Source organism: Abramis brama (assembly GCF_963993115.1).
Source record: "Abramis brama genome assembly, chromosome: 10".
NCBI lineage: Eukaryota > Metazoa > Chordata > Actinopteri > Cypriniformes > Leuciscidae > Abramis > Abramis brama.
In genome coordinates, this window is record NC_139972.1 from 2,952,551 (window position 1) to 2,976,901 (window position 24,351).

General features: G+C 37.7%; 1 protein-coding gene across 2 annotated transcripts in view; it reads right to left on the bottom strand.

The window, feature by feature from the left end:
• Positions 1 to 6,452: 6,452 nt before the first annotated feature.
• The window catches only part of LOC311091359 (protein NLRC3-like), a 35,542-nt gene continuing 17,643 nt past the window's right edge, over positions 6,453 to 24,351 (bottom strand). For both annotated transcript variants that reach the window (XM_084127279.1, XM_084127278.1), the window contains exons 9-11: positions 16,119 to 16,292; positions 13,350 to 13,523; positions 6,453 to 9,696 (exon numbers count right to left, since the gene is read on the bottom strand). In XM_084127279.1, coding sequence (XP_083983405.1) covers positions 9,678 to 9,696; positions 13,350 to 13,523; positions 16,119 to 16,292 — 367 coding nt within the window. In that variant the 3' untranslated portion in view covers positions 6,453 to 9,677. The remainder of the gene's footprint in view (positions 9,697 to 13,349; positions 13,524 to 16,118; positions 16,293 to 24,351) is intronic.

Below are 24,351 nucleotides of genomic sequence, written 5' to 3' on the forward strand. Positions count from 1 at the left end.
ACAACTTCACATCCTTCTGACCCTTCAGTTTTGTTCTTCCTGCTTAAATATATTGCCATTTTTGCTTCACCTATAATGAAGTTTAAAAGTTGACATTTTATTCTTTTTTTTGCTACATACCGGTAACCAAGAATAAAACTCTGAACAGTAAAACCTTCATTTAACTTGTTAAACAACAATTTAAGAAAATCAAAAAAATAACCCAACCTTGAACACTCCATAAAACAATGAAAGATTGTCTCCCTTTTTTTTACAAAAAGGACACCCATTAGACACATTAGGATTAATAACACTTATAAAAGCATTGACAGCAACTGCCCCGTGTAAAATCCTCCATTGAAGATCCCCCACTCTTTTTCCCAAAGGAGGTTTATACAACACTCTCCACACAGGTTTTATACTCTGATCCAAGCCAAATTTGTCTCTCCAAACAGTGTCTACTCTTCCATTTAAAACTTTCTTATTTAAAACTTTAACACAGTTTCGATACAATTTCTTACGGCCAGCCTCGTGAATACTTAACTCTTCCAAGTTCTCCAACATCCCCCCATTAGCTCCTTTAAGATCAGGAGTAAAGAAAACTTCAGGAAAAGGATCTTTATTGTTTGGAGAAACTTTCCCTTCCCCATAAATCACAAGTAGAAACTTTTCTTCCATCGTAAGTCTCTGTTTTAAAACCTCCAAAAATGTTCTTGCCAATCTTTCCGACTTTAATTTTAGACCAGATGCTACCCCTTGCGAGTTATTTAACTCAGTACCCCCCTCAGCTATCAGATCACACAACTTAACCTTTTTTGAAGTACACATTACATTTTCAAATCCACATGCAATTTCATTAGATACATCCAGCCTGGCTCCAAACACAATCGGTTCTTCTAATAACCAAAATAAAGATGACTCAGAAACCCCTCTTCTCTTTTTAAAAAAGCTCCACACTCTAAAAATCCCCTTATAAAAAGGTGTCAGTCCATTCAGTGGAATCTTGTTAGAATCCATTAAAAACAAAGTAAAGTCCAAACCCAGACCTCCAGCTTGTCTTAAAATAGATCCAGCAACGTTTCTCCAAACCAGATCATCTGGACCTGTTAAAAGTCTTTGAATGAACTGTAAGCGAAAGGTTGCTCCTCTGCTGACCAGGTGTATCAGTCCTTGTCCCCCTTCCTCTCTAGGTCTAGGACAGGGTAGCTGCACAATTTTTAAAGTCAAATTTAAGGCTTTTTAAGACCTTTTTAAGACCTGAAGAAATCAAAATTAATACCGTACATTAGGGGTGCGCAATATTGACAAAAATATGTCTCGATATTTTCAAAGTTTTGTTGATAATAATTAGATGATATTTTACTGATTGTGTTTTTGTACTGGTACCCTGGCTGGTTTAGGCCTGTTGTTGACAGCAGACCCACGAAGATATTCATATTTTTTATATTCTATGCAGTGGTCAGTTCACAGTAGTGACCGAAATTAACATTTTTATTAAGGGGCAATATTTTCCACCTTAAATTGATTTCCAGGGGCATTTTCACCTATATATGGACATTTTTTCTAAACGTATTTCGAGGTATGCATCACCTTTTATGTCAAATTCTAACATTCAAATTAAATTATATTAGAATAACACAGTACCAATGTCAAAATAAATCATTAAATTAAAATCCATCCTTGCAGTGCAGAGGTGACACAGAAGCGGCATCAAAACTGGCATTAGCCTTCTATATTTACACTTCATTTACAATTGCATAAATAAAGCTATTCAATATTTAAATATGAAATGATTTATAATTTTAACGTTTTAATTAAAGGATAGCCTACTTTAAATGTGAAACTAAAACCACCAGTTGGTGGCGGCAAGTCACTGTCTTAATAAGCGAGTTGTTGGAGTCATTTATTCAACCGATTTGTTCAAACGGCTGATTCATTCAGAAAAACAAGTGATTGTTCATTGAATCGTTAAAATGATTCGTTCAAAACGCGGATTTCAGTAAAAAAACAACAACAACAACAAAAAAATCATCGCTGTCTGTTGGACCACGGCTTCATTATGAAATTCTCGTCGGCGATATAAAGTGAAAATTGACAATATTGTGTCCAAAAAGTAACTCACAATGTTAACTTTATTGTTAATTTAACTGTTGTATAAAATAAATAGCACATTTGCAATTGTGCACAGGAAAACGGCACTCTTGCTCATGTGATATTCTAATATGACAACATAATATGATATAAATATAAGACAAAAACTCATTTGGGGACATCTATAACTGCACTGACACATCACGCAGTGAAAGCAAGCATGAGAGACAAACGCGATGTCAGCTCGCACTCGCAGTGCCTCGTACATAGTTAAAACAATGATTACAATATCATCATAGTTCATAGACAACATCGCACACTCCTAAGCACATAAAGACTGAACTTACAATTGAACTGACATTTACTCGTTTTCTTCTCTCCTCTCGCATGCAGGAGACAGACGTAGGCTAATATGTTGCCGTAAGTGACGCGAATTGTCACGTGAACAAGCAAATCCACAAAGATAGAATTAAAAAAATAATACGTAGGCCTACGCTAATTAGATAGTTTTCATTTCGAAAGCATTTAGATAAGTCTAAGTCAAAGTGTCATCTAAAATTTAAGACCTTTCATACGTAAAAATAAGACTTTTTAAGACTTTTTATGGCCTTAAATTTAAAAAATCTAATTTAAGACTTTCCGCGGGGAATCCGCGGGGACCCTGTAGGAAGATAGAGCTCTGCGGTATCCAGTGAAGTTTAGTCCAGAAAAAATACACTATTACAGCCTGCAGTTTTGCGAGAAGTCCACTTGGCGGCTCAGTAGGCCTACATGCCAAACGATGCCAGAACGTTGAAGCCACCAGATTATTAATAATTGTCACACGTCCTCTAAAGGACATTTTTGGCCACAACCATCTCCATTTTTCCAGACGTCCTTTTATTTTTTCCAAAACCCCTTCCCAGTTTTTTTTGCAACATTGAATCATCTCCAAGATAAACACCCAAATATTTAAAACCACTTTTCTTCCACTCAAGTCCAGCTGGTAGTTTAGGAAGGCATCTACCTTCCCATTTTCCGCCTACAATGGCTTCACTCTTACACCAGTTTACTTTAGCTGAAGACAATTGACCAAACTCATTTAAAATTACCTGTAAAGTGTCTTCTACTTCTTGATTTTTTTTATCATAACCACAATATTGTCAGCATAAGCTGATAACTTAATCTTACACACCGATTGCAGTATACTCCACCCATCAATGTTTGCCCTAATCCTTAACAGCAGAGGTTCAATGGCTAAAGCATACAACATGCCAGAAAGTGCACACCCTTGTCTAATACCTCTTGTAATTTTAAAAGGAACACTCAACCCTCCATTAATTTTAAGTATACTCTCAATGTTTGCATACAACACCCCAATCATTTTGATAAAACTCGGGCTGAAACCAAACTCACTCAGAGTCTTCCAGAGGTACTTATGCTCAACCCGGTCAAAGGCTTTTTCCTGGTCTAAGAAAATAAGGCCAAAATCTAAACCCAATGATCCAGAGACGTCCAAAACATCTCTAATTAAATGAATGTTGTCAAAGATTGATCTATTGGGAACACAGTATGTCTGGTCTATATGTATGACCCCACCAATCACTTCTCTCAACCTAACTGCTAAGGCTTTAGATAGGATTTTTATATCAGAGCATAAGAGTGACACAGGTCGCCAGTTCTTTATGTTTCTGAGGTCTCCTTTTTTCGGTAACAGGGTGATCACTGCTCTCCGGCAGCTTGTCGGCAGCGACCCTCTGGTCAAGCTGTCATTAATCACCTCCAGAAGATCATCACCCAAAACTGCCCAGAGTGATTTATAAAACTCAACAGGAATTCCGTCGATCCCTGGAGCTTTCCCGCACTCCATACTCTTTAGGGCGTTATACAGCTCACCTTTCGTAAAAGGTTTTTCCAGCTCAGTGTTTGCTTCATCCGGAACTTTAGGCAGACTCACATAAAACTTACTGGCTATATCCTTCACCTCCACGTGACCACTCTCATATAACTCGGAATAAAAACCTACCGCTCTTTTTCTTATTTCCTTAGCCTCTATAATTTCTGTGCCTGATTCAGATAACAAGGAATGCATGATTCTATTTTGGCCATTTTTCTTTTCAAGTCCAAAAAAGAAACTGGTTGGGCCATCCATCTGTGCTACACTCTGAAAACGCGAGCGTACCAGAGCACCCTGTGCTTTAACCCCCAACAAATCATCTAAAATTTTCTTTTTATCCTTTAAAACTTTGACACATTCTCTGTCTCTAACGGATTCCATTAAATTTTGCATTTCAATTATCTCTCCCTCTAGATCTTTCAGGGATCGGGAAATGTCTCTCGAGGCATTGAAAGTATACATACGGCACAGTTGCTGTATCTCTATTTTTGCAATGTCCCACCATTGTTGCAAAGAATCAAAGGATGACTTCTTATTCTTAAACTGTTGCCAAAAATGGCCAAACACCTCACAAAAAAAATTATCTTGCAATAAAACCGTATTAAAATGCCAATAAGCACTTCTTGGCTTTACATTAGTGATAAAAACATTACAACTGACTAAACCATGATCTGAGAAGCCCACAGGAGAAATTACACATTCCATCATCCATTCACTTTCATTTTTTATATCACTATGTGTTTCTTGAAGAAACATAACATCAATCTTTTTTTGTCTTATCAACTCATAAAGTATTGCTCTTTTCCTAAAATCCCTTGCACCATTCATGTTCAGGCTGCCCAGTCTTAAATTACTCATAAATAAATGAGAAAAAAAAAGAAACTGTGCAAAACAAAAACAAGAAATTGACAAAGAAAAAAGAAAAATTAAAACACTTCCTTTTCATCATTTAATCTATTGGATCTCACCTTTTGAACTAATTTCTTTAACCTATATACTTCATGTTCTGTGAGACCCCCTAAACCAATTTCTTTCATTGACATTCTTGTAGCCTCTATGAACATTTCAGTATCAGGAAAAAACTCTTGTACTTGAACTCCCTTCATGCCTTTTGTGTTCTGCAAAAAAGATTTAATTTTTTCAAGGGTGTAAGCACTCCTCCCAGATCTTCTTTGAGAGACTGAGTCAACTGAACTTACGGATTCACACTCACTTCCTGTCACAGAATCATCTGAGTTACTGTGTTCAATGTCAGACATGGTTTCTTGAACCATCTTTTCCTTTGTCTGGTCTTCTTGAACCTGCTCTTTCCTAGCTTTTTTTCCTCTACTTTTTCCACTTGTTTTTCTCTTAAAAGTCGGTGTTTTAAACAGATTGTCATCCTCCGCCATATCAATGTCTCCTGAGACTTCTACATTCACATAAGGGCCAGCAGCATCATTTGCTTTTTCAATTTCCCCTTCTCCTACTTCTTCCTCATTACTCCTATTTACAGTTTCTTTTTGATTAGTTTGTTCACCATTCTCAAGCACCTACCCTCCTTTTTCCTGATTTCCATTCTCCACATTATCTTTCTGTCCCTCACCTTCAATATTATTCCGTACTGCATCGTGTTCCACATTCTCAGGACACGCACGAGCAAGATGTCCTCCTTGTCCACATTTAAAACACTTCATTGTCTCCGATGTAACGTAAATCACATAGTCAAAATCATCAATTCTAAACTTTATTGCGAGATTCAACTCCGCACTCTCATTGTTCAGAATCATATACACCTGCCGTTGGAAAGAGACAACATGCTTCAACTGCGCCGATTTGCAATTTAAGGTGATTTTTTTAAACTGCGAAACAACTTTTCCGTGCCTGACCAGTTCTCTTTGGATCACTTCATCCTTTATAAAAGGTGGAACATTCGACAACAAGATCTTTTCGCCGGTTGAATCAAAGGCATTACCGGTGTGTACGAATAATTCAACACAATTCCACTAGCGACTATCTCATTAACCTTGTTCACGTCATCTAGGAACAAAACAAATGCACTGTTCATCCTAGATGCCGACAAGATACTCCTATATCCCACAACTTGAGCAACTGCTATGCTGCAGTCCTCTATAGAGCAGCGAGTGAGTGAGTGTGTATGCGAGCGTCTGTGAGAGTGTGTGTGTGTGAGTGAGTGTGTCTGTGAGAGTGTGTGTGTGTGTATGTGTGTGTATGAGTGAGTGAGAGAGTGAGTGTGAGGTGTGGTCAGAGTGAGCGGGGCCTGTTTGTGGGTCAGTGAACCCAAAGCTCCTAAAACAGAATTGATCTGACCTGAGATCAGCTGCAGAGAGTCACGACTGCTGCACCTTCACTGGAACTGACAGACGTTCGTACTACGATGAACATTTTAGAACATCACTCATATGAGGAAAAGGCGTCATGCCTCAAACTAATAGGGTTCAGGTCTCAGGAAAAACAACATGCTCATGAAACAGCCCAAAATCATACAGTGTGTACCGGGCATTAGATATAATAAATCTTCTTGTAGGTGACTTTGAGCTTTGTAAGTTTGCAGATCTTATACATGCACAAACAGCTACATAACACACTAAAGAAAAAGGAAAACATGAAAATGCATCATATGACCCCTTTAATACATTAATACAAATGTAATACATCTATTATTAAAAACATGATGTATACACTCAAGCTTCCATTGTTTGTTTTCCAAAAGTGAGCTTGAACTGTTTTTTCCCTAATAATTATGAAAAATGAATCTTTCATTAGTCTTTGTCTCCCTCTGATGGTACAACACAAACACATTCAGGCTCTATATTTTCTCTGTAACAAAACTCCAACCTTTTTGAGTTTATACTATGTGTTTATACAAATAAAAAGGTTAATATATGAATGAGAAACTGTAATTTGCTGCGGTGAAATAAAAGGTGTTTCACTGCTGCCTCATCAGGTCTGTCAGAGGATTGTTGAAATCTAAATTTTTTATTTCATCTTTATTTAACCAGGTAAGTCAGTTGAGAACAAGTTCTCATTTACAACTGTGACATGGCCAAGACAAAGCAGTGCGACAAAAACAATAACACAGAGATACACACGGGGAATAAACAAACGTACAGTCAATAACACAATAGAAAATCTATATACAAAATGCAAATGTAGTGCAAAATGCAGTAAGGTTAGAAAGATAGGACAGTAAATAGGCCATAGTGGCGAAATAAATTACAGATTAGCATTAACACTGGAATGATGGAATGTGCAAGTAATGATGTGCAAGTAGAAATACTGGAGTGCAACATGAGCTGAAGTTTAAAAAAAATACAAATTAAAAATTAAAAAAAATATGGGGACAAGGTAGTAGGGTGGGCTATTTACAAAAGGGCTATATACAGGTGCAGTGATCGATAAGCAGCTTTGACAGCAGATACTTAAAGTTAGTGAGGGAGATAGGAACCTCTAGCTTCAAGGATTTTTGCAATTCGTTCCAGTCACTGGCAGCAGAAAACTGGAAGGAATGGCGGCCAAAGGAGGTGTTGGCTTTGGGGCTGGCCAGTGAAATATACCTGCTGGAGCGCATGCTATGGGTAGATGTTCCTATGGAGACCAGCAAGCTGAGATAAGGCAGTGATTTACCTAATAAAGACTTATAGATGACCTGGAGCCAATGAGTTTGGCGATGAGTGAGGGCCAGCCAATGAGAGAATACAGGTCGCAGTGGTGGGTAGTATATGGGGCTTTGGTAACAAAACGGATGGCACTGTGATAGACTACATCCAATTTTCTCAGTAGAGTGTTGGAGGATATTTTGTAAAAGACATCGCCGAAGTCAAGGATCGGTAGGATGGTAAGATTTACAAGGGCATGTTTGGCAGCATGAGTGAAAGAGGCTTTGTTGCAAAATAGGAAGCTGATTCAAGATTTAATTTTGGATTGGAGATGGTTAATGTGAGTCTGGAAGTTGAGTTTACAGTCTAACCAGACACCTAGGTATTTGTAGGTGTCCACGTATTCTAAGTCAGACCCGTCAAGAGTAGTGATGATAGTCTGGTGGGCGGGTGCGGGCAACGTTCGAATGAAAAGCATGCATTCAGTCTTACTAGCATTTAAGAGCAGTTAGAGGCCACGGAAGGAGTGTTGTTTGGCATTGAAACTTGTTTGAAGGTTAGTTAACACAGTGTCCAAATGTATACAGAATGGTGTCGTCTGCGTAGAGATGGATCAGAGAGTCACCAGCAGCGACAGTGACATTGTTGATGTATATAGAGAACAGAGTTGGCCCAAGAATTGAACCCTGTGGCACCCCCATAGAGACTGCCAGGGGACCGGACAGCAAGGCCTCTGATTTTACAAACTGAACTCTGTCTGAGAAGCAGTTGGAGAACCAGTTGAGGCAGTTACTTGAGAAACCAAGGCTGTTGAGCCTGCCAATAAGAATGCGGTGATTGACAGAGTCGAAAGCCTTGGCCAGGTCGATGAAGACGGCTGCACAGTACTGTCTTCTATCGATGGCAGTTATGATATCGTTAAGTACCTTGAGCGTAGCTGAGGTGCACCCATAACCAGCTCGGAAACCAGATTGCATAGAAGAGAAGATACGGTGGGATTCGAAGTAGTCAGTGATCTGTTTATTAACTTGGCTTTCGAAGACTTTAGAAAGGCAGTGCAGGATGGATATAGGTTGATAACAGTTTGGGTCTAGAGTGTCTCCCCCTTTGAAGACGGGGATGACCGCGGCAGCTTTCCAATCTCTAGGGATCTCAGACGATACAAAAGAGAGGTTGAACATGCTGGTAATAGGGGTTGCAACAATTTTGGCTGATAGTTTTCAAAAGAAAGGGTCCAGATTGTCTAGCCCAGCAGATTTGTAGGGGTCCAGATTTAGCAGTTCTTTCAGAACATCAGCTGTCTGGATTTGGGTGAAGGAAAAATGGGCGGGGCTTAGGCAGGTTGCTGCGGGGGGGGGGGGGGGGGGGGCGGGGGTACAGAGCTGTTAAAGCAGGTGAGGTCTCCGCATGTGTGGGGGGTTAGACAAAGGAGCTATCAGAGACATGTTGAGTGGGACTGGGGGCTCTGCAGTAAAATAAAACAATAATAGCTAAACTAAACAGCAGCAGACAAAGCATATTGAAATAAGAAAGGGGCATAAAAACAAACACAGTTAATCAAAAGACAACGGTGGGTAATGGCGATATATGGACAAAAAGGGTCAGATAGAGAAATGTGATGTGCTACATACAGGACCTGGGGCCTAGCAAATAAACAGAATGAAATACCATATAACCAAACAGTCCCTCAGGCATCAGCTGTGAAGCCGAGTAATCAGGATCCGATGAGCAGCAAAGAGGTGAGCTAGGGAGCAGTTCAATGGGCGCGGCACTAGGCGAGCGGAAGGCACGGCGTTCAGTACTAACAGGCCGGGGCTAGCGGATGCAACTTCGGCAACATCACAGAGGAAAAGCCCATTGAGACCATGTCGGACAATTACGCCGGCAGACCAGTCGCGGTGTGGCTCGGCGCGGAAATAAATATATGGAAAGACAGACTAATTACAAACTATTACAAACTATTTACACTGGACAAACAAAAACACGTCTGCACTGTTACGCCATTTTGGAAGTTACCACGACAACAGTGAAGTTATAACAGTGAAGTCACTGTATCTTCAGTCTCTGTTGATTCTATTGACTGTGAGTCTCTGTAGTGGATCCTTATTCACCATCAGATGATCATCAGAAGATCAGACTGCCATCTTATACCTAAAATAAAACACACAAACATATGCAGTATGAGATATTGCGTATGTCACATCTTTTCATTGGCAAGACAAGGGAAGTTTATTTATATAGCACATTTCATACACTATGGCAATTCAAAGTGCTCTACAGAAAGGACTTAAAATAATCACAAAATAAAAACATGGAAAATTAAAACAGTTATAAAAGAAATTAAAAGAGATATATGATACAGTTCTAAAATGAATTAAAAGAGTAAAAAGATGATACATAGATAAACTTCTCATCTGGCAAAACACCGGTATATCATATTTTCCACAACTCCCAGTTTTACTCTGAGATTTTCCCATGGTGATTACACTGTGTCTGTGGTGATCTTTTGGCGCGCCTAAGAAATCTATTGGACGTCTCCGATGGACCCGATTTTCCCACAAAATCAGACAGGAGGAGCTCTATGTCTGACTCACGGGGTAACCTCAGGTTCACTGCTTCTTCAGTCCGCACCCCAAAAACGTATTTGTTCGGAAGCTCTAGGAATGGAGTCGATTCAGTCCGCACCCCACAGAACCTCGAGTTTAATTACACATCAAACTCACTACTCCACCCCAGACCCTGGTCATCAGCATTATTTCATTTCTCAAGTTCCCCAATTAAGTAATTTATGTTTGTCTCTTACCCAATTCTCAGTGCCATTTGAGTTCAGTTTAGAATCAAAGGGAGGAATACAGTGCAATCAGTCAGACATACAGTGGATACAGTTATAAAAAGAAGTAATAAGATTATACATAAATAAACTTCTCATCTGGCAAAACACCGGTGTATCATATTTTGCACAGCTGCTTGTTTTACTGTGAGATTTTCCCATGTGGATTGTACTGTGTCTGTGGTGTTCTTTCAACGCGCCCAAAAAATCTATTGGACGTCTCCAATAGACCCGATTTTTCCCTAAAATTGGACAGGAGGAGCTCTAGGACTGACTCACGGGGTAACCTCGGGTTCACTGCTTCTTCAGTCCACACCCCAAAAACCCATTTGTTCGGAAGCTCTAGGAATGGAATCAATCCAGTCCGCACCCCACAGAACCTCAGGTTTAATCACGTCAAACTCACTACTCCAACACAGACCCAGGCCATCAGCATGGTTTCATCTCTCTTACCCAATTCTCAGTGCCATTTGAGTTCAGCTTAGAATAAAAAGGAGGATGCAAACTAAAATACAGTATAATCAGTCGGACGTACAGTGGCACAGTACTCATTCAGTAAATGCACAGCTAAACAGATGTGTTTTGAGTCTGGATTTGAAGGCCAGTGAGGAGTCCATTACAATAATCCACCCTGCTGGTGATGAAAGCATGAACAAGTTTTTCTAAATCTTGTCTGGAAACAAAGCATCTAATTCTTGCAAAAAAAATTAGATGATAGTATGCTGATTTAGTTATTGCTTTGACATGACTACTGAAACTAAGGTCTGAATTTCAAAATCACACAGAGATTCCTGACTTGATTTTTGGTAGTTAGACCCCTAACGTCAAGGTATGCGTTCACCTTGAGAACTTCATCTTTGTTTCCAAACGCAACAACTTAAGCTTTGTCTTTGTTTAACTGAAGAAAGTTTTGCTACATCCAACTGTTGACTTCATCTGGTTCTAATCTGTCACAGTCTGTCTGTGGTGAGCTCTGTGGGCAGGGCTCAGCTGAGATTGTGTCTGTGAGCAGAGGTTGTTTTGACTGCATGGTGTTATTATTGTCCTTGTGTGATATGTCAATCACATGTCCATTCAGGTGCTGAAGTGAAGTCCTGTGTTCATTTATACTCTGTCCAGGTGTGTGTGTGTGACATTCAGGTTGAGTGGATTGGCACACACTGCTGAAGTGTGATGGAGGGAGAAGTTAATGTTGTCTTTTAGCACTCTTGCACCAAGTTTGTTTGGGTGGAGGCCATCCTGTTTGAACAGTTGTCTCTGACTCCAGAAAAGATTGAAGTTTTCAATGAAGTTTACTCGTTTTATATTGCAGTTTTTTTGCAGCCATGTATTAAGCCCAAGCAACCGTGAAAACTGATTTATTCCTCTCGCTGGAAGTGGTCCACTGATGAACGTCTGAACTTTCAGCCTTCTAATTGTTTCAAAAGGTTAATTGAAATCCCTCTTGAGCAGTTCTGACTGCTCTTTCTGAGTATCATTCTTCCCCACATGAATGATAAGTCGATTTGCAGTCTTTTGTTTCATCAGAATGATCAGAAATTGTTGCTTGTGGAAGGCAGCACATAGTAGTTTCCCTGCTGCTAATGTTTCTGATTATGGAGTCCCCCACTATCAGAGTCCTGTGCTCGGCTGCGCTCTGAGCTGAGTGCCGCTGTCTGCTCGACCTTGAGCGCCAGTTAGCATCATTGTAGGCTACTGGCTGATTCAGTCTGTGTTCGATCACATTCATCTCGTTTGGGGATTCCTCATCTACATTCATTAATACTTCAAATCTGTTCTCAAGATGTATAGGCGATGGTAGGAAACCAGTGTTTGCAAGCCTTGTCAGAGCTGTATCTGGGGTAGAGGATGCTACTGCAGAAATATGTGATGCTCGTGACAATCTGATGTCTCGAGTGCCTTTGGGTCTCGCTCCGTTTGTGCCATCGATTAGAGTGTTGATCGGCTTGTTTATCTACTCTCAGTATGGCCTGTCAAGGAACACTAGATTCATGGGACTCACCGGCTGAATGCTGAGGGCGTCCATGTCGAAGCTTTGTTGTGTGTTCCGTCTGGTTTGGTAGTCCCGTAAGTAACTTTGTTTCAAGAACTGCAATCCTTTGTAAAAGTCTGTGGCAGTTTGTGCAGCAAGTAGATTCTAGAACCAGAAGAGGCATTTTCTTTCTTATCCTTTTGGATGTAGGCAGCTGTGTTTTCTCTTCTCAGGAATGTAAGCTGATGGCAGTGGGAGGCTGGTCGGATAGGAAAACCTCTTTTTTGTAGTAATCTTCCGGTCATAAAAGTTTCTAGTTTTAACGTTGATGCCAAGCTATGTCGATTTAGCAATGTGCTGATTTGCTTAAGTTAAAATTAGGAAATAAAATATAAAAGAGATAGAGCAAAGTGCGGAGCAGTGAGCAAGAGCGTCCGAACAGTAGCTAAGCAGGAAGCAGGAATAAGAATAAGAAATAAGAAATTTCTTTTCATAAGAAAACTGACTAGATAATTTTTATCAATTCATTCTCAAACATGATAATATAGCTTCTATCTGATGCTCAAAGTCACTTTACAAAATCAAAAGCACATGAAAGGTCACTTTCACACAATGGATAGCTGATACAGAAAAAGCAGAAATTATCATTACACTACAAATTTAATATCAGTAAATAAACAACCCAAATCTCAGATTATCACACACTTAGAGACAGTTAAAGGGGGAAAGCTGTCAGACACAACACTATGAGCAGAATTAAACTCATATTAACACAGTTTAATGTTCAGAGACCTACAGAAACTGAAGATGAATTTAAGACTCATTATCTGATGATCTCAGACAAAATATTCACACACACACACACGCACACACACACACACACACACACACACACGGTGTTACTGAACCTGGTACAATTTCTTTTTATTTCAAGCGAGTAAAACAGCCATTTCAACTTTAAATGAAAATATGACGATGAAAATCGTCAAAAACTATTCTTACTCTAGTGTCTCCAGTTTATAATGTGGATCATCCTTCAGATCCTTCAGTAGCTTCACTTCTGAGTCTCCTAGTTTATTCCCAAACAGATACAGTTCTCTCAGGTGTGAGGGGTTTGATCTCAGAGCTGAAGCCAGAGCAGCACAACCTTCATCTGTGACACCACAATAACTCAACCTGTAGAGAACAAAGACACACATTAAGCCTATATCCAAAGATAAACATAACACTTAAAAAATAAATAACATAATGCTGTCAATATGAAATATATACAAATACTCATTAGTTCACATTGTTAAAATACATTAGGGATTGTAGATTATACAGTTTGTACAGTATAAAAATCCTTATTTCTATGGCAAGTCTCCATAATACATGTGTGTGTGTGCCTAATGTATTTGTAAACATTTTAAGGAACGCGTGTGTGTGTTAGACACAGGAGAAAAAAATCATTGATATTGATTCAAATTAAATTGCTTTATTTTTGTCCTTGCTTATAGACGAGGTTGACAGAAGTTAGCCACTTTAGTTCCAACAGAGGAAGAAATGTGTTGTTATCTATGAATGTCATAATATCCATTTCAAGTGGATGCATGGAAGCGACGTGAGACTGAATGCACTGAAAAGCCCTCGCGCTACTCATAGAGAGAGATAAGACAGTAGAGCTGCATGATTAATCTTTAAAATACTGTGATTCCCATTCAAACACCCACACAATATTCTTCAAATTCGTCTATCTATTAAACCTTTGACAAAATCATATCGGAACATTTTAAATCTGTGTTGGCGCTGCTGCAGACCCAGAGAGAGTTGTCATGAAACAGCTTCACAAAAGGTCTTTTCAACATAATAATAGTATCATTATTTATGTGATACAATAGTTAAACTGATCATAGAAGTACTGGGATAAAATTTTAAAGTTCAAATATAAACACTGATGTCTATGATAGCGATCAAAATAGAGTAAATCAGCTTTTGATAGAAACTTGGTGCTTGCAATAACGCATTTATCGATTAAATTGTTTCGCCACTAGGTGGCGACAAGTAACTGTCAAAAAACTGTATTTGTTATTGAATTATTTATTCAAGAGAATGTAGTTGTATGTAGTTGCTTCTGAAATAAAACTCAAAAAGATGTGATGAATTGTTTTTGTAAATATGACTCATACATTATGTACAGAGTTCACCTCTGGTGCGTAAATTTTCTGGTGCGTAAAAAGCTAGCAGTAGTTTGTGGCCTGATTGGAGGTAGCTAGCCAAGGGGCCGTTCACATATCGTGTCTTTTTAATTGAAGCGACACGCTCATTTTTTCCAGGCACAATGAGATGAAAAACTCTCAACTTCCCAGAATGCCGCAAACGCACCGCAGGTCATGTGACAAGAACCAACCAATCAGCGTCACCCTTTCCGTAACAACACTGAAAGCTCAGTCATGAAGGATGGGGGTGCACCCAAACACTACGGGTGTTTATCTCTTTTCCGTAAATAAATCGTGTAGCAGAGCTACAACATATGTTTTTTGGTGGTGGAAATCCATTAGCTACTAAAACGTCTTTGTCGTTGTGGAGAGCGCAGTTCATGGTTGCATAGCAACGACAGATGCCAAATTTGACTATTATTAATAAAAGATAAGCTAATGTGCATTGTACATGTCAGTAATTTATGTTTTTTTTTATTAATTCTTTTTATAAAAAATTATTTAAAGGCTGAAATATGTGAGGTTTATCTTTTTATTAAAAAAAATTGTCAAAAATGATTTGAACTTGTACATGTTAGTAGATAACATGTTGCAAGACACTTTTAAAATCTGGCCATCATTTTTAATGTTATTATTTTAATGTTTATGTAAACAAAAAGTGCATATTGATACTAATTTTATTTGTTATTTGTTATTTGTTTGCTAGTTTTCGACATAAAACTTGTGTAGTAGTACTTTTTGAACAGGATTCTGTGATAACTGTGATCATGTTTGTGATCACCTCGACTTTCTTCCAAATAACTCACATTTCATTCATAATATTATAAATACAGGGGGGCACTTATGTTGTTATAATAAAATATAACTGTTTGTGCAGAATTTTGTGTGTTTTTTTTTTTTTGGGGGGGGGGGTCATTCAAAGGGGGTCTCGCCCAGGGTGTAATTCAATGTAGAACCGCAACTGCTTCAGGATGGGGATGGATGTCTGGATGAGTAATGGTCTTATCTGTTACAGGTTCTGTAACAGTACAGTATCTGTAACCTACATCTGTTGTCTGGTTTGTAGTTTGTCCGGTTTATTTAACTGTTAGTTTTACTTTCTTTTGGGGGATAATAATATATTAAGATGTAAATGCTCCTCTTCAGGGAGACTCCTCACCGCTGCACTATAGTATGCACTATCTACATATTAATCCTTATTCACTCCGAATCTTTATGGTAGAAATTAGGGCTGGGCGATATATCGCATGACATTGTTATGTGCATCTTGTCAGTAAAGCCGGTTCCTTGATAAGTAGTAAATCGCCATCACCTGCTTTCATATGGAGCGGCATTTACTACACAGAGCCATAGTTCACTGACAAGCTGAGCCATATCGCATTAATTATGTCCGTGATAATTAATGCGATATGGCTCAGCTTGTCAGTGAACTATGGCTCTGTGTAGTAAATGCCGCTCCATCTGAAAGCAGGTGATGGCGATTTACTACTAATCAAGGAACCGGCTTTACTGATGAGATGCGCATAACAATGTCATGCGATATATCGCCCAGCCCTAGTAGAGATGATCTTACCCCAGATCCTCCAGTTTACAGTGAGGATTCGCCAGAACAGCAGAGAACAGCTTCACTCCTGAGTCTCCTAGTTTATTATGTGACAGATCCAGTTTTCTCAGGTGTGAGGGGTTTGATCTCAGAGCTGAAGCCAGAGCAGCACAACCTTCATCTGTGACACCACAATCACTCAACCTGTAGAGAACAATCACACTCTTCACTCTCTCAGATCAGACACACAGATCGAATCAACAGACTTCATTATTTTAAAAAAAGCACAGATCACAATGTTTGATGTAAGTGAGATTCACCATGTTATTTGTGTGTGTTTGTGTGAGAGGGAAAGCTTATATAAAACGTATATAAATTATGTCACATTAAATAATGTGTAAAGACAATCCTAGAAAAAAAGATAGATGTGATGGTCATTAAGGTTGAATTCATCTTGTTCTTCATGTACTAAAGTCCTGACTGTGCTGAGATTGTGTTTAAAGTAAAGAGTGTTAAATGTGGATTGTATCAAGTTACTGAGGAGCAGCTCATGTGTTCAATAATTTGCAGATCAATCACTCAATCACCTCAACTCAAAAAAGAGCGATTGAACACTTGGACACAGAAAAGTATTATTTCTTACAATTAATTTACACAGATGGTAAATGGTAAATGGACTGCATTTATATAACGCTTTCACAGACCTATGGCCACCAAAGCGCTTTACATATAGCCTCACATTCACCCATTCATACACCGATGGCGGTGTCAGCCATGCAAGGCGCCATCCAGCTCGCCATCCAGCTCATCAACCAACATGAACCACTGAGCCACTGCCGCCCCAAGATTTGATATTCAAATAAATAATGAATAGTAATCATGTCGACTCCCAATTGTTTTAATGAATATAATTAGGACTGTCACGATTCCTCAATAAATTTCAAGAACTCAATTCTTTAAAAAAATCTTTGATTGCAATTTACCCCTGTCGAGTAACCAGCAAAATACTGGAAGTGGCTCATTCCACAGACGAGAATCAATGAACCTCATTATTAGACTGTTTTCTAAGGCTGCACGATATATTAAAAACATTTAAAAACCAGCATAGTGCTACTGTGAATTCACAAAGGCTACGATTCAATTGAATAAATCAGTGGTTCCCAAACTTTTAACAGGCATGTACCCCCTGAGACATTATAGATCTTCCGGAGTACCCCCAACACCACCAATTGTTAACAACAAGTTTTTTTTATTTTTTATTAATATTTATTTTGATCAATTTTGTCGAGAATAGTGAATAGAATCATAAACATATGATACAAATCTCATCAAAAGTCAACATATGATACAAATGTGCTGAATATAATGATTTTAAACAGATATGCACCCAGTCTCACACACAATCTCCTACAACACATATCCAACATCTCATTTAAGCTATTGTTACACTGTAAAAAAAATCCCGTAGTTTTTACGGAAAAAAACTGGCAGCTGGGGTTACCAGAACAATTCCGTAAAATATACAACAAAACAGTAATTGCTTTTAGCGAATAACATGTACATTTTACAGTTTAAACCAGCATATAACACACTGGAGTTCTGTTATATTTACTGGTTTAAACTGTAAAATGTACGTGCTATTCTGAACAACATGTCAATTTTACAGTATAATCCAGTAAATATAACAGTAAATTTCAGTAATATGATATAAAGTTAATTTACCGTCCTATTGAAGTATTAATATCTGTTTTGTACACTGATAACCACCAATCACAGCAGTGATGAGAGTCACATGATCAATCAAAGCTCAACACAAGCAGTTCTTCCACAAGAAAGTTAATACTAATATATATAGAAGCTGCACAGTGTCATTCACACAAACATTAAACACCATCATGGTAACACATGAAATTTTAAAAATGCAATAAACATTAATTTAACAACATTAAATGTAACATAAACCCCTAATGTACATAACTGATTAGAAAAAACGAAGAAAACTATGAAGAAACAAACATAGTTATTTCAACAAAAATACATCAAATGTGAAGTGTCACAGGGAATTGTGGGAATGTCAATTTACGGTTTTTCACTGTAAATTATACAATGAGTTGTTTTTTCACTTTCAAAAACTGTAAATTTAACGGTATGTTACAGTAAAATTACATTAAATGTACCGTTAGATCTATCACAGTTATTTACCGTATATAGTACGGAAACTTTCTGTTAACCAATTAACAGTTTTTCACTGTAGCATTTTTACAGTCTTTTACCGTTAAAATTACGATCATTTTTTACAGTGTAACTTTTCACATACTGATAAGTATTGCTTTTCACATATGATAACATTGTATATTTTCTTAACTTCTCTGCTGTAAAATAATAATAAAAAAGAGAACACATTAACAATAGTAAACTAAATAGTAAACAGTAAACTAAATTGTAGTAAACCACACAGAATAGGCCTACCACCTCTCCATCCACATCACCAGTTTAATCAATGTGAGGGATGTGCCTGGATGTTCTTACATATTGCAGCGATGTTAGACCGAATTGGGGACAGTTTCAGTCTTAGATCATTTTCCACAAACAGTCTGTACCTATACTTGGTCTTAAGGCAGACCAAAGCTGAGAATCCAGTCTCGCATAAATACGTTGTAGCAAATGGCATCAACATCTTAATCGCTCGGTTTGCCAGGTCTGGATACTCTGCCCGCAAACTAATCCAGAAATCTGTCAGTGTCTTCTGACCGAACTCGATTCTGACCGACCCGTTCGTGGATATTTCAATGAGGCTCTCTCTCTCAAGCATAGGAAGCTGGCATGTGTTGGGTGACAAAAAAGGATTACGAATCCATGTGTCGTGGTTGTCTGTTTCGGGGAAGTATTTGCATAATTGCGCTGCCAAGTCGCCAAGGTGTTTCCGTTTTTAATCGTGGCCTCTACCTTGTCTCGCACATTGAATATTGTCACAGAGCGACCTTGCAGCCCGAGATTGAGCTCATTTAGACGACCAAAGATATCTCCCAAATAGGCCAGTCTTGTGAGCCACTCATCATCATGCAACCTATCTGACAAGCGAAAAGGATTGTCGATGAAAAACAGTTGCAGCTGCAGTTACAGTTACAGTTGCGGCAAGCGCTTCCCTATGTATGCTACAGTGGACCCAAGTGGCATCTGGAGCCACTGCTTGTACACGGGTGACCACTCCGCTGTGCCTCCCCGTCATTGCTTTGGCACCATCTGTGCATATACCAACACATTTAGTCCAGGTTATTCTGTGTGATCGTATGAAACTGTCTATGAGTCCAAAAATGTCCTGCCCCATTGTCCTCGTCGGTAACGGTTTGCAAAAGAAGATGTCCTCATGGATTGACCCTCCATATATGTACCTGACGTACACCAACAACTGAGCCAGGCCTGCTACATCTGTTGACTCATCTAGCTGTAATGCATAGAATTCACTGGCATGTATGCGACATAGTAACTGTCTCAAAACGTCTGCTGACATATCACTGATCCGTCGGGACACGGTATTGTCTGATGAAGGCATTTTCTGGAAAGTATGTTTAGCCTTTTCCCCCAACATTTTCTCAGCCATGTCCATAGCAGCAGGGACAATCAGTTCCTCCACAATAGTATGAGGCTTGCCTGCCTTAGCCACTCTGTAACTGACCATGTAAGACACTTCTACTCCTGCCTTATTTACAGCATCTGGCGCGATCAGACATTTCTTGGTGTTAGAAAGCAGTCTCAATTGTCGCTCAAAAAACTCCCGTGGCTTATTTTTCAAATTGCCATGTTTCGTTTCTAAATGTCTTTGTAAGAGTGAAGGCTTCAACGAGTTATTAGACAGAACCTGCGCACATATGACACACTGTGGCTGAGGGAAATTTGCATTGTCTGTGTATGTGAAGCCCAGAGTTATATAATCTTCGTTATATCTTCTTATCTTTGAGTGTGCCTCCCTACCATCGTCTTGTTGTCTCATTCATAATCATTACTTTTCCCAGTTCTTTGTGACAGCTTTTAGGTGCGTTATTGGCAGCGCCACCCTTACACATGAACGCGTCCCCACCGCTCAATAGTTAATATTATTCTTTGGTGTTCAGTTTATACAGGTTTTCTAATTGTTATTTAATATATAAATATAATTTTTTTTTTTTTTATCAAAATCTCTCTTTTTTTTTCTCGACACCTCTTTAACTTGGCACGAAATTCTGTCAGTGAAGTCCCGATATGCAAATTAGTTTAAATTCATACCTACGTAATCACCATGACCAAAATTGTACTTTTTTTTTTTACATTGAATCTTGAAAAAAAATATATAGTTCAACCTACCGATCCTTTTTTTTTTTTTGGCTGTTACGGCAAACCAAAATATTTTTAAGGATGGCCTAAGAAGTTACCACCGTGGGACAGAGAAAACGTTTGAAAAGGCATATGACTTAGATCTTTTTTCGCGTACCCCCTGAAATCAGTCCACGTACCTCTGGTGGTACGCGTACCCCAGTTTGACAACCGTGGGAATAAATACAGTATGTGCCCTGTGGGTTTATTATTTCTCAGAACTGCTATATTTCTCATCATCTCAGAGCGGCTCCACTCACAGTAAATGCTGCTCGACATGAACTGTTATCATTTACATGATGGAGCGTCTCAAACTCCATCTCTGCATGTGCTGTAAGATTAGGTTGCTTATAGCGGTCATCTGGGAACACAACGTGTACCATTTCCTCAGATTTGTAATCGTTTCTAAACCTATGCCAACACAGGAGAATCGAGCATTATCTTTCGAAATATGTGAACTGTTAATCGCAATATCTCTTTTTTAAAAACAATTATTTCAATAGCTCAGTGAGTTTAACTGTTATTCTAAGTGTATATGTCTATGTGTGAGAGAGAAAGATCACTGAAAAAATTGTATATGCCTCAACATTACTATAAAGAACTTTGTTATATTTGATCTGACTCAGCAGATCTGACTTTCTACAAAACTTTTCTGCTGTCATTGGTCTAACGTATATTAGTTTACTTGACTGGAAGTAAAATGCAGTTTTGTTGGTGTAATTTAAACCTATTGCTTCAAACCAAAAAAAAAAAAAATTCTTCCGTGCAAACCACGTGACCACTCACGTCATCAAGGCTTGGTTTGAGAATTTTCTGATCGACGATCTTGTTTTTTTTCTACATTGTTGCTACATAAAATGTATATTAAAATATGATATTAAATTCAGCATTAACAGATTAATGCATGTGATTTGTCGAGTATTTGTTTTATTCTTAAAGGCTGGCCAGAGACCTCAGAGCTTTACCGCTTTATTTCAGTAAATGATGGATGCTCTGCTTTTGGGCGAATTGTTAAAAGTTATTGAAACTTTAGAGTGATCAAGAATCACGGAAAAATGAACAATAAGGAAGGGACGTGCACAATGGCTTATGTGCGCTCAGCCGCCTGTCAGTGTGTTCCGCTTTGTGATGTTTGAATGGTCAAATACACACAAAATTACATAAAAATACACCCATCTTGCATAGTATTCACAAACACAGTCGGTTATGTCTTAAGCGAACGTATGAGAAAATCAAACGTGTATCAGAATTAGATCCATGCATTCTGTCTTAAAGTGACGGCAGTAAAATAAACCTGCTGTCGTCTGTCATTAATGTTAATCAAACAACAGAGAAAATCTCTCACTGCTCTTGACTAAATAGCTTTTTTTAGCTTTAAAAAGAGTCAGTGTATGTTTAATTCATGAAGTAAATTGACTTATTTTTGCATTGGTTGCATTTTACTAATTGATTGTCTATGCTTTTAGTTTATTTATTTATTTATTTTTCATGCCAGTTGGTAATGGCTCTCATTGTCTTTTTAAGGAAATCGATTTTTTGAATGCCTTTCACAACAGTTTGGAAATGTTTTAATGGAGTCACATGACAATGGTACGTGCTTACGATCTTGTATATTAAGATATTCAGTATTTCTTATGGCCAGTTAGATTGGTATATGCTGTACTTCATGGATTTATGTATTAAGTCTGAGTTGTTTTTATCTGCACCATCATATTAGAGACAACTGCTGGTGTAATTATGCAGTTGGGCAAAGACGAATGATGATTCCAAAGCAATACATACATGTACACTACCAGTCAAAAGTTTTGGATCGGTAATATTTTTAAGGTTTTTAAAAGAAGTCTCTTCTGCTCACCAAGGCTGCATTTATTTGATTAAAAAAACAAAACAAAAAAACATTAATATTGTGAAATATTATTCCAATGTAAAAAAGCTGTTTTATATTTGAATATATAGTAAAGTGTAATTTATTCCTGTGATCAAAGCTGAATTTTCAGCATCATTACTCCAGTCTTCAGTGTCACATGATCCTTCAGAAATCACTCTAATATGATGACTGGATGCTCAAAAAACATTTATGATTATTATTATATTATATTATGTTATGTTGTGTATATTTTTATTTCAGGATTCTTTGATGTATAAAAAGTTCAAAAGAACAGCATTTACCTGAAATAGAACGCTTTTGTAACATGAAAACACTACCATTCAAACGTTTATGGTCAGTAAGAATATTAATTTTATTTTTTGGGGGAAATAAATAAAAGAAATCAATACTTTTATTCATCATGGATTAATTAAATTGATCAAAAGTTACAGTAAAGACATTTATAATGTTACAAAAGATTCTATTTTAAATAAATGCTGTTCTTTTGAACTTTATATTCTTTAAAGAATCCTGAAAAAAAAAATTGTACACAACTGTTTTCAACATTGATAATAATAATTAATGAATAATAAAAATTGCACTACGAAAGATCTCCAAAATCGTTGTTGTTAAAACAACATATTTTTCTCATAATAACAAGATGTTATGTCATTAAAACGATATATTTTCTAGGCCTAATAAGGACATGTGTAGGCATGTACAAAATATGCCTTTATCCACATAACATGTATATAGCTTTTCCTGCCTTTATCATACTTCCACGATCGAAAAGCTAAAGCAAATAGTAGTAGCTCCCAATACAGGACATTAATGCTTATAGCGTCAAAAACGCTTAACATGGCTTAATGTACAAAGACAGTCATGTTAAAAGATCAAATTCTATACACACATTATTAATAAAGCATATGTAGCCTACAGAATAGCAGATAAGCCCAGAATACGAACACACTGCGTTTAATTACATGTTAAGCGTTTTCCTCAAAACCCTTATTATAAAGAAAACGCTTAACGTGGCTTAATAGGCTACCAAGACAGTAATATTAAAGGGGTGGTATAATGCCTATTTTTACAAGATGTAAAATAAGTCTCTGATATCCGCAGAGTGTGTGTGTGTGTGTGTGTGTGTGTGTGTGTGTGTGTGAAGTTTTAGCTTTAAAAGGCTACTAAGACAGTAATATTAAAAGATCAGATTCTGTACACACCATATTAATAATCCATATGTACAGGAAAAGAAACGCTTAACGTGGCTTTCTATGGGAGGATGGCATTGCGGTTTCCACAACAACTCCTTTAAATGGTATTCAATGCAAAACAAAAATGAAAAATATAAGTAGCCTATAAAATAAACAAATTATTGTGGCATTAATTAACCCATAAACAATATTTATTTTAAAGCCTAAACAAATTTATTTAATGCAAAACTGAAACCAGCGTTGGGTGATTATCTGTAATGGGCTAAGTGTTGTATTTGTTTATATTATTATTATTATTATTATTATTATTATTATTACTACTACTATGTGCATTTTTATATTTTTTTTATTTATGATCTATCCGTATGTCTGCTCTTCTCTTTTCCCCAGACATTTAAATTTAACATTTTATGAGACATACATCAAGCATACCAACCCCCTTTTAGATCAGCAAGTTACAATTCAAATAGTATATAATGCTTTTAACGTCAAATAGCTATACACACGAAAAAGTAGACACTTACATTATTTTCTAAATGTATTTCTCATGTATGTGCTTCATGTATTCGCTGCCTTTTGGTTCATTTTTGTGAAGTGCTCCAGAAAGAATTTCACTGAGACGGCAGAAAACTAATACTGTTGTTTTCTTTATTTTACAAAAGAAAAACGTGTTGTTGTTATAATGAATGTACACAAAAAAAATCGACCCTTTACAGTTTTGAACGATTTCTTATTCTTATTTGTATGACCATATGTGTTGGCATTTCATATTAAGCCCTTGATTCAGGGAACAGTGATTATTTTACACGCATTCCACTCCAAACATCCTCTT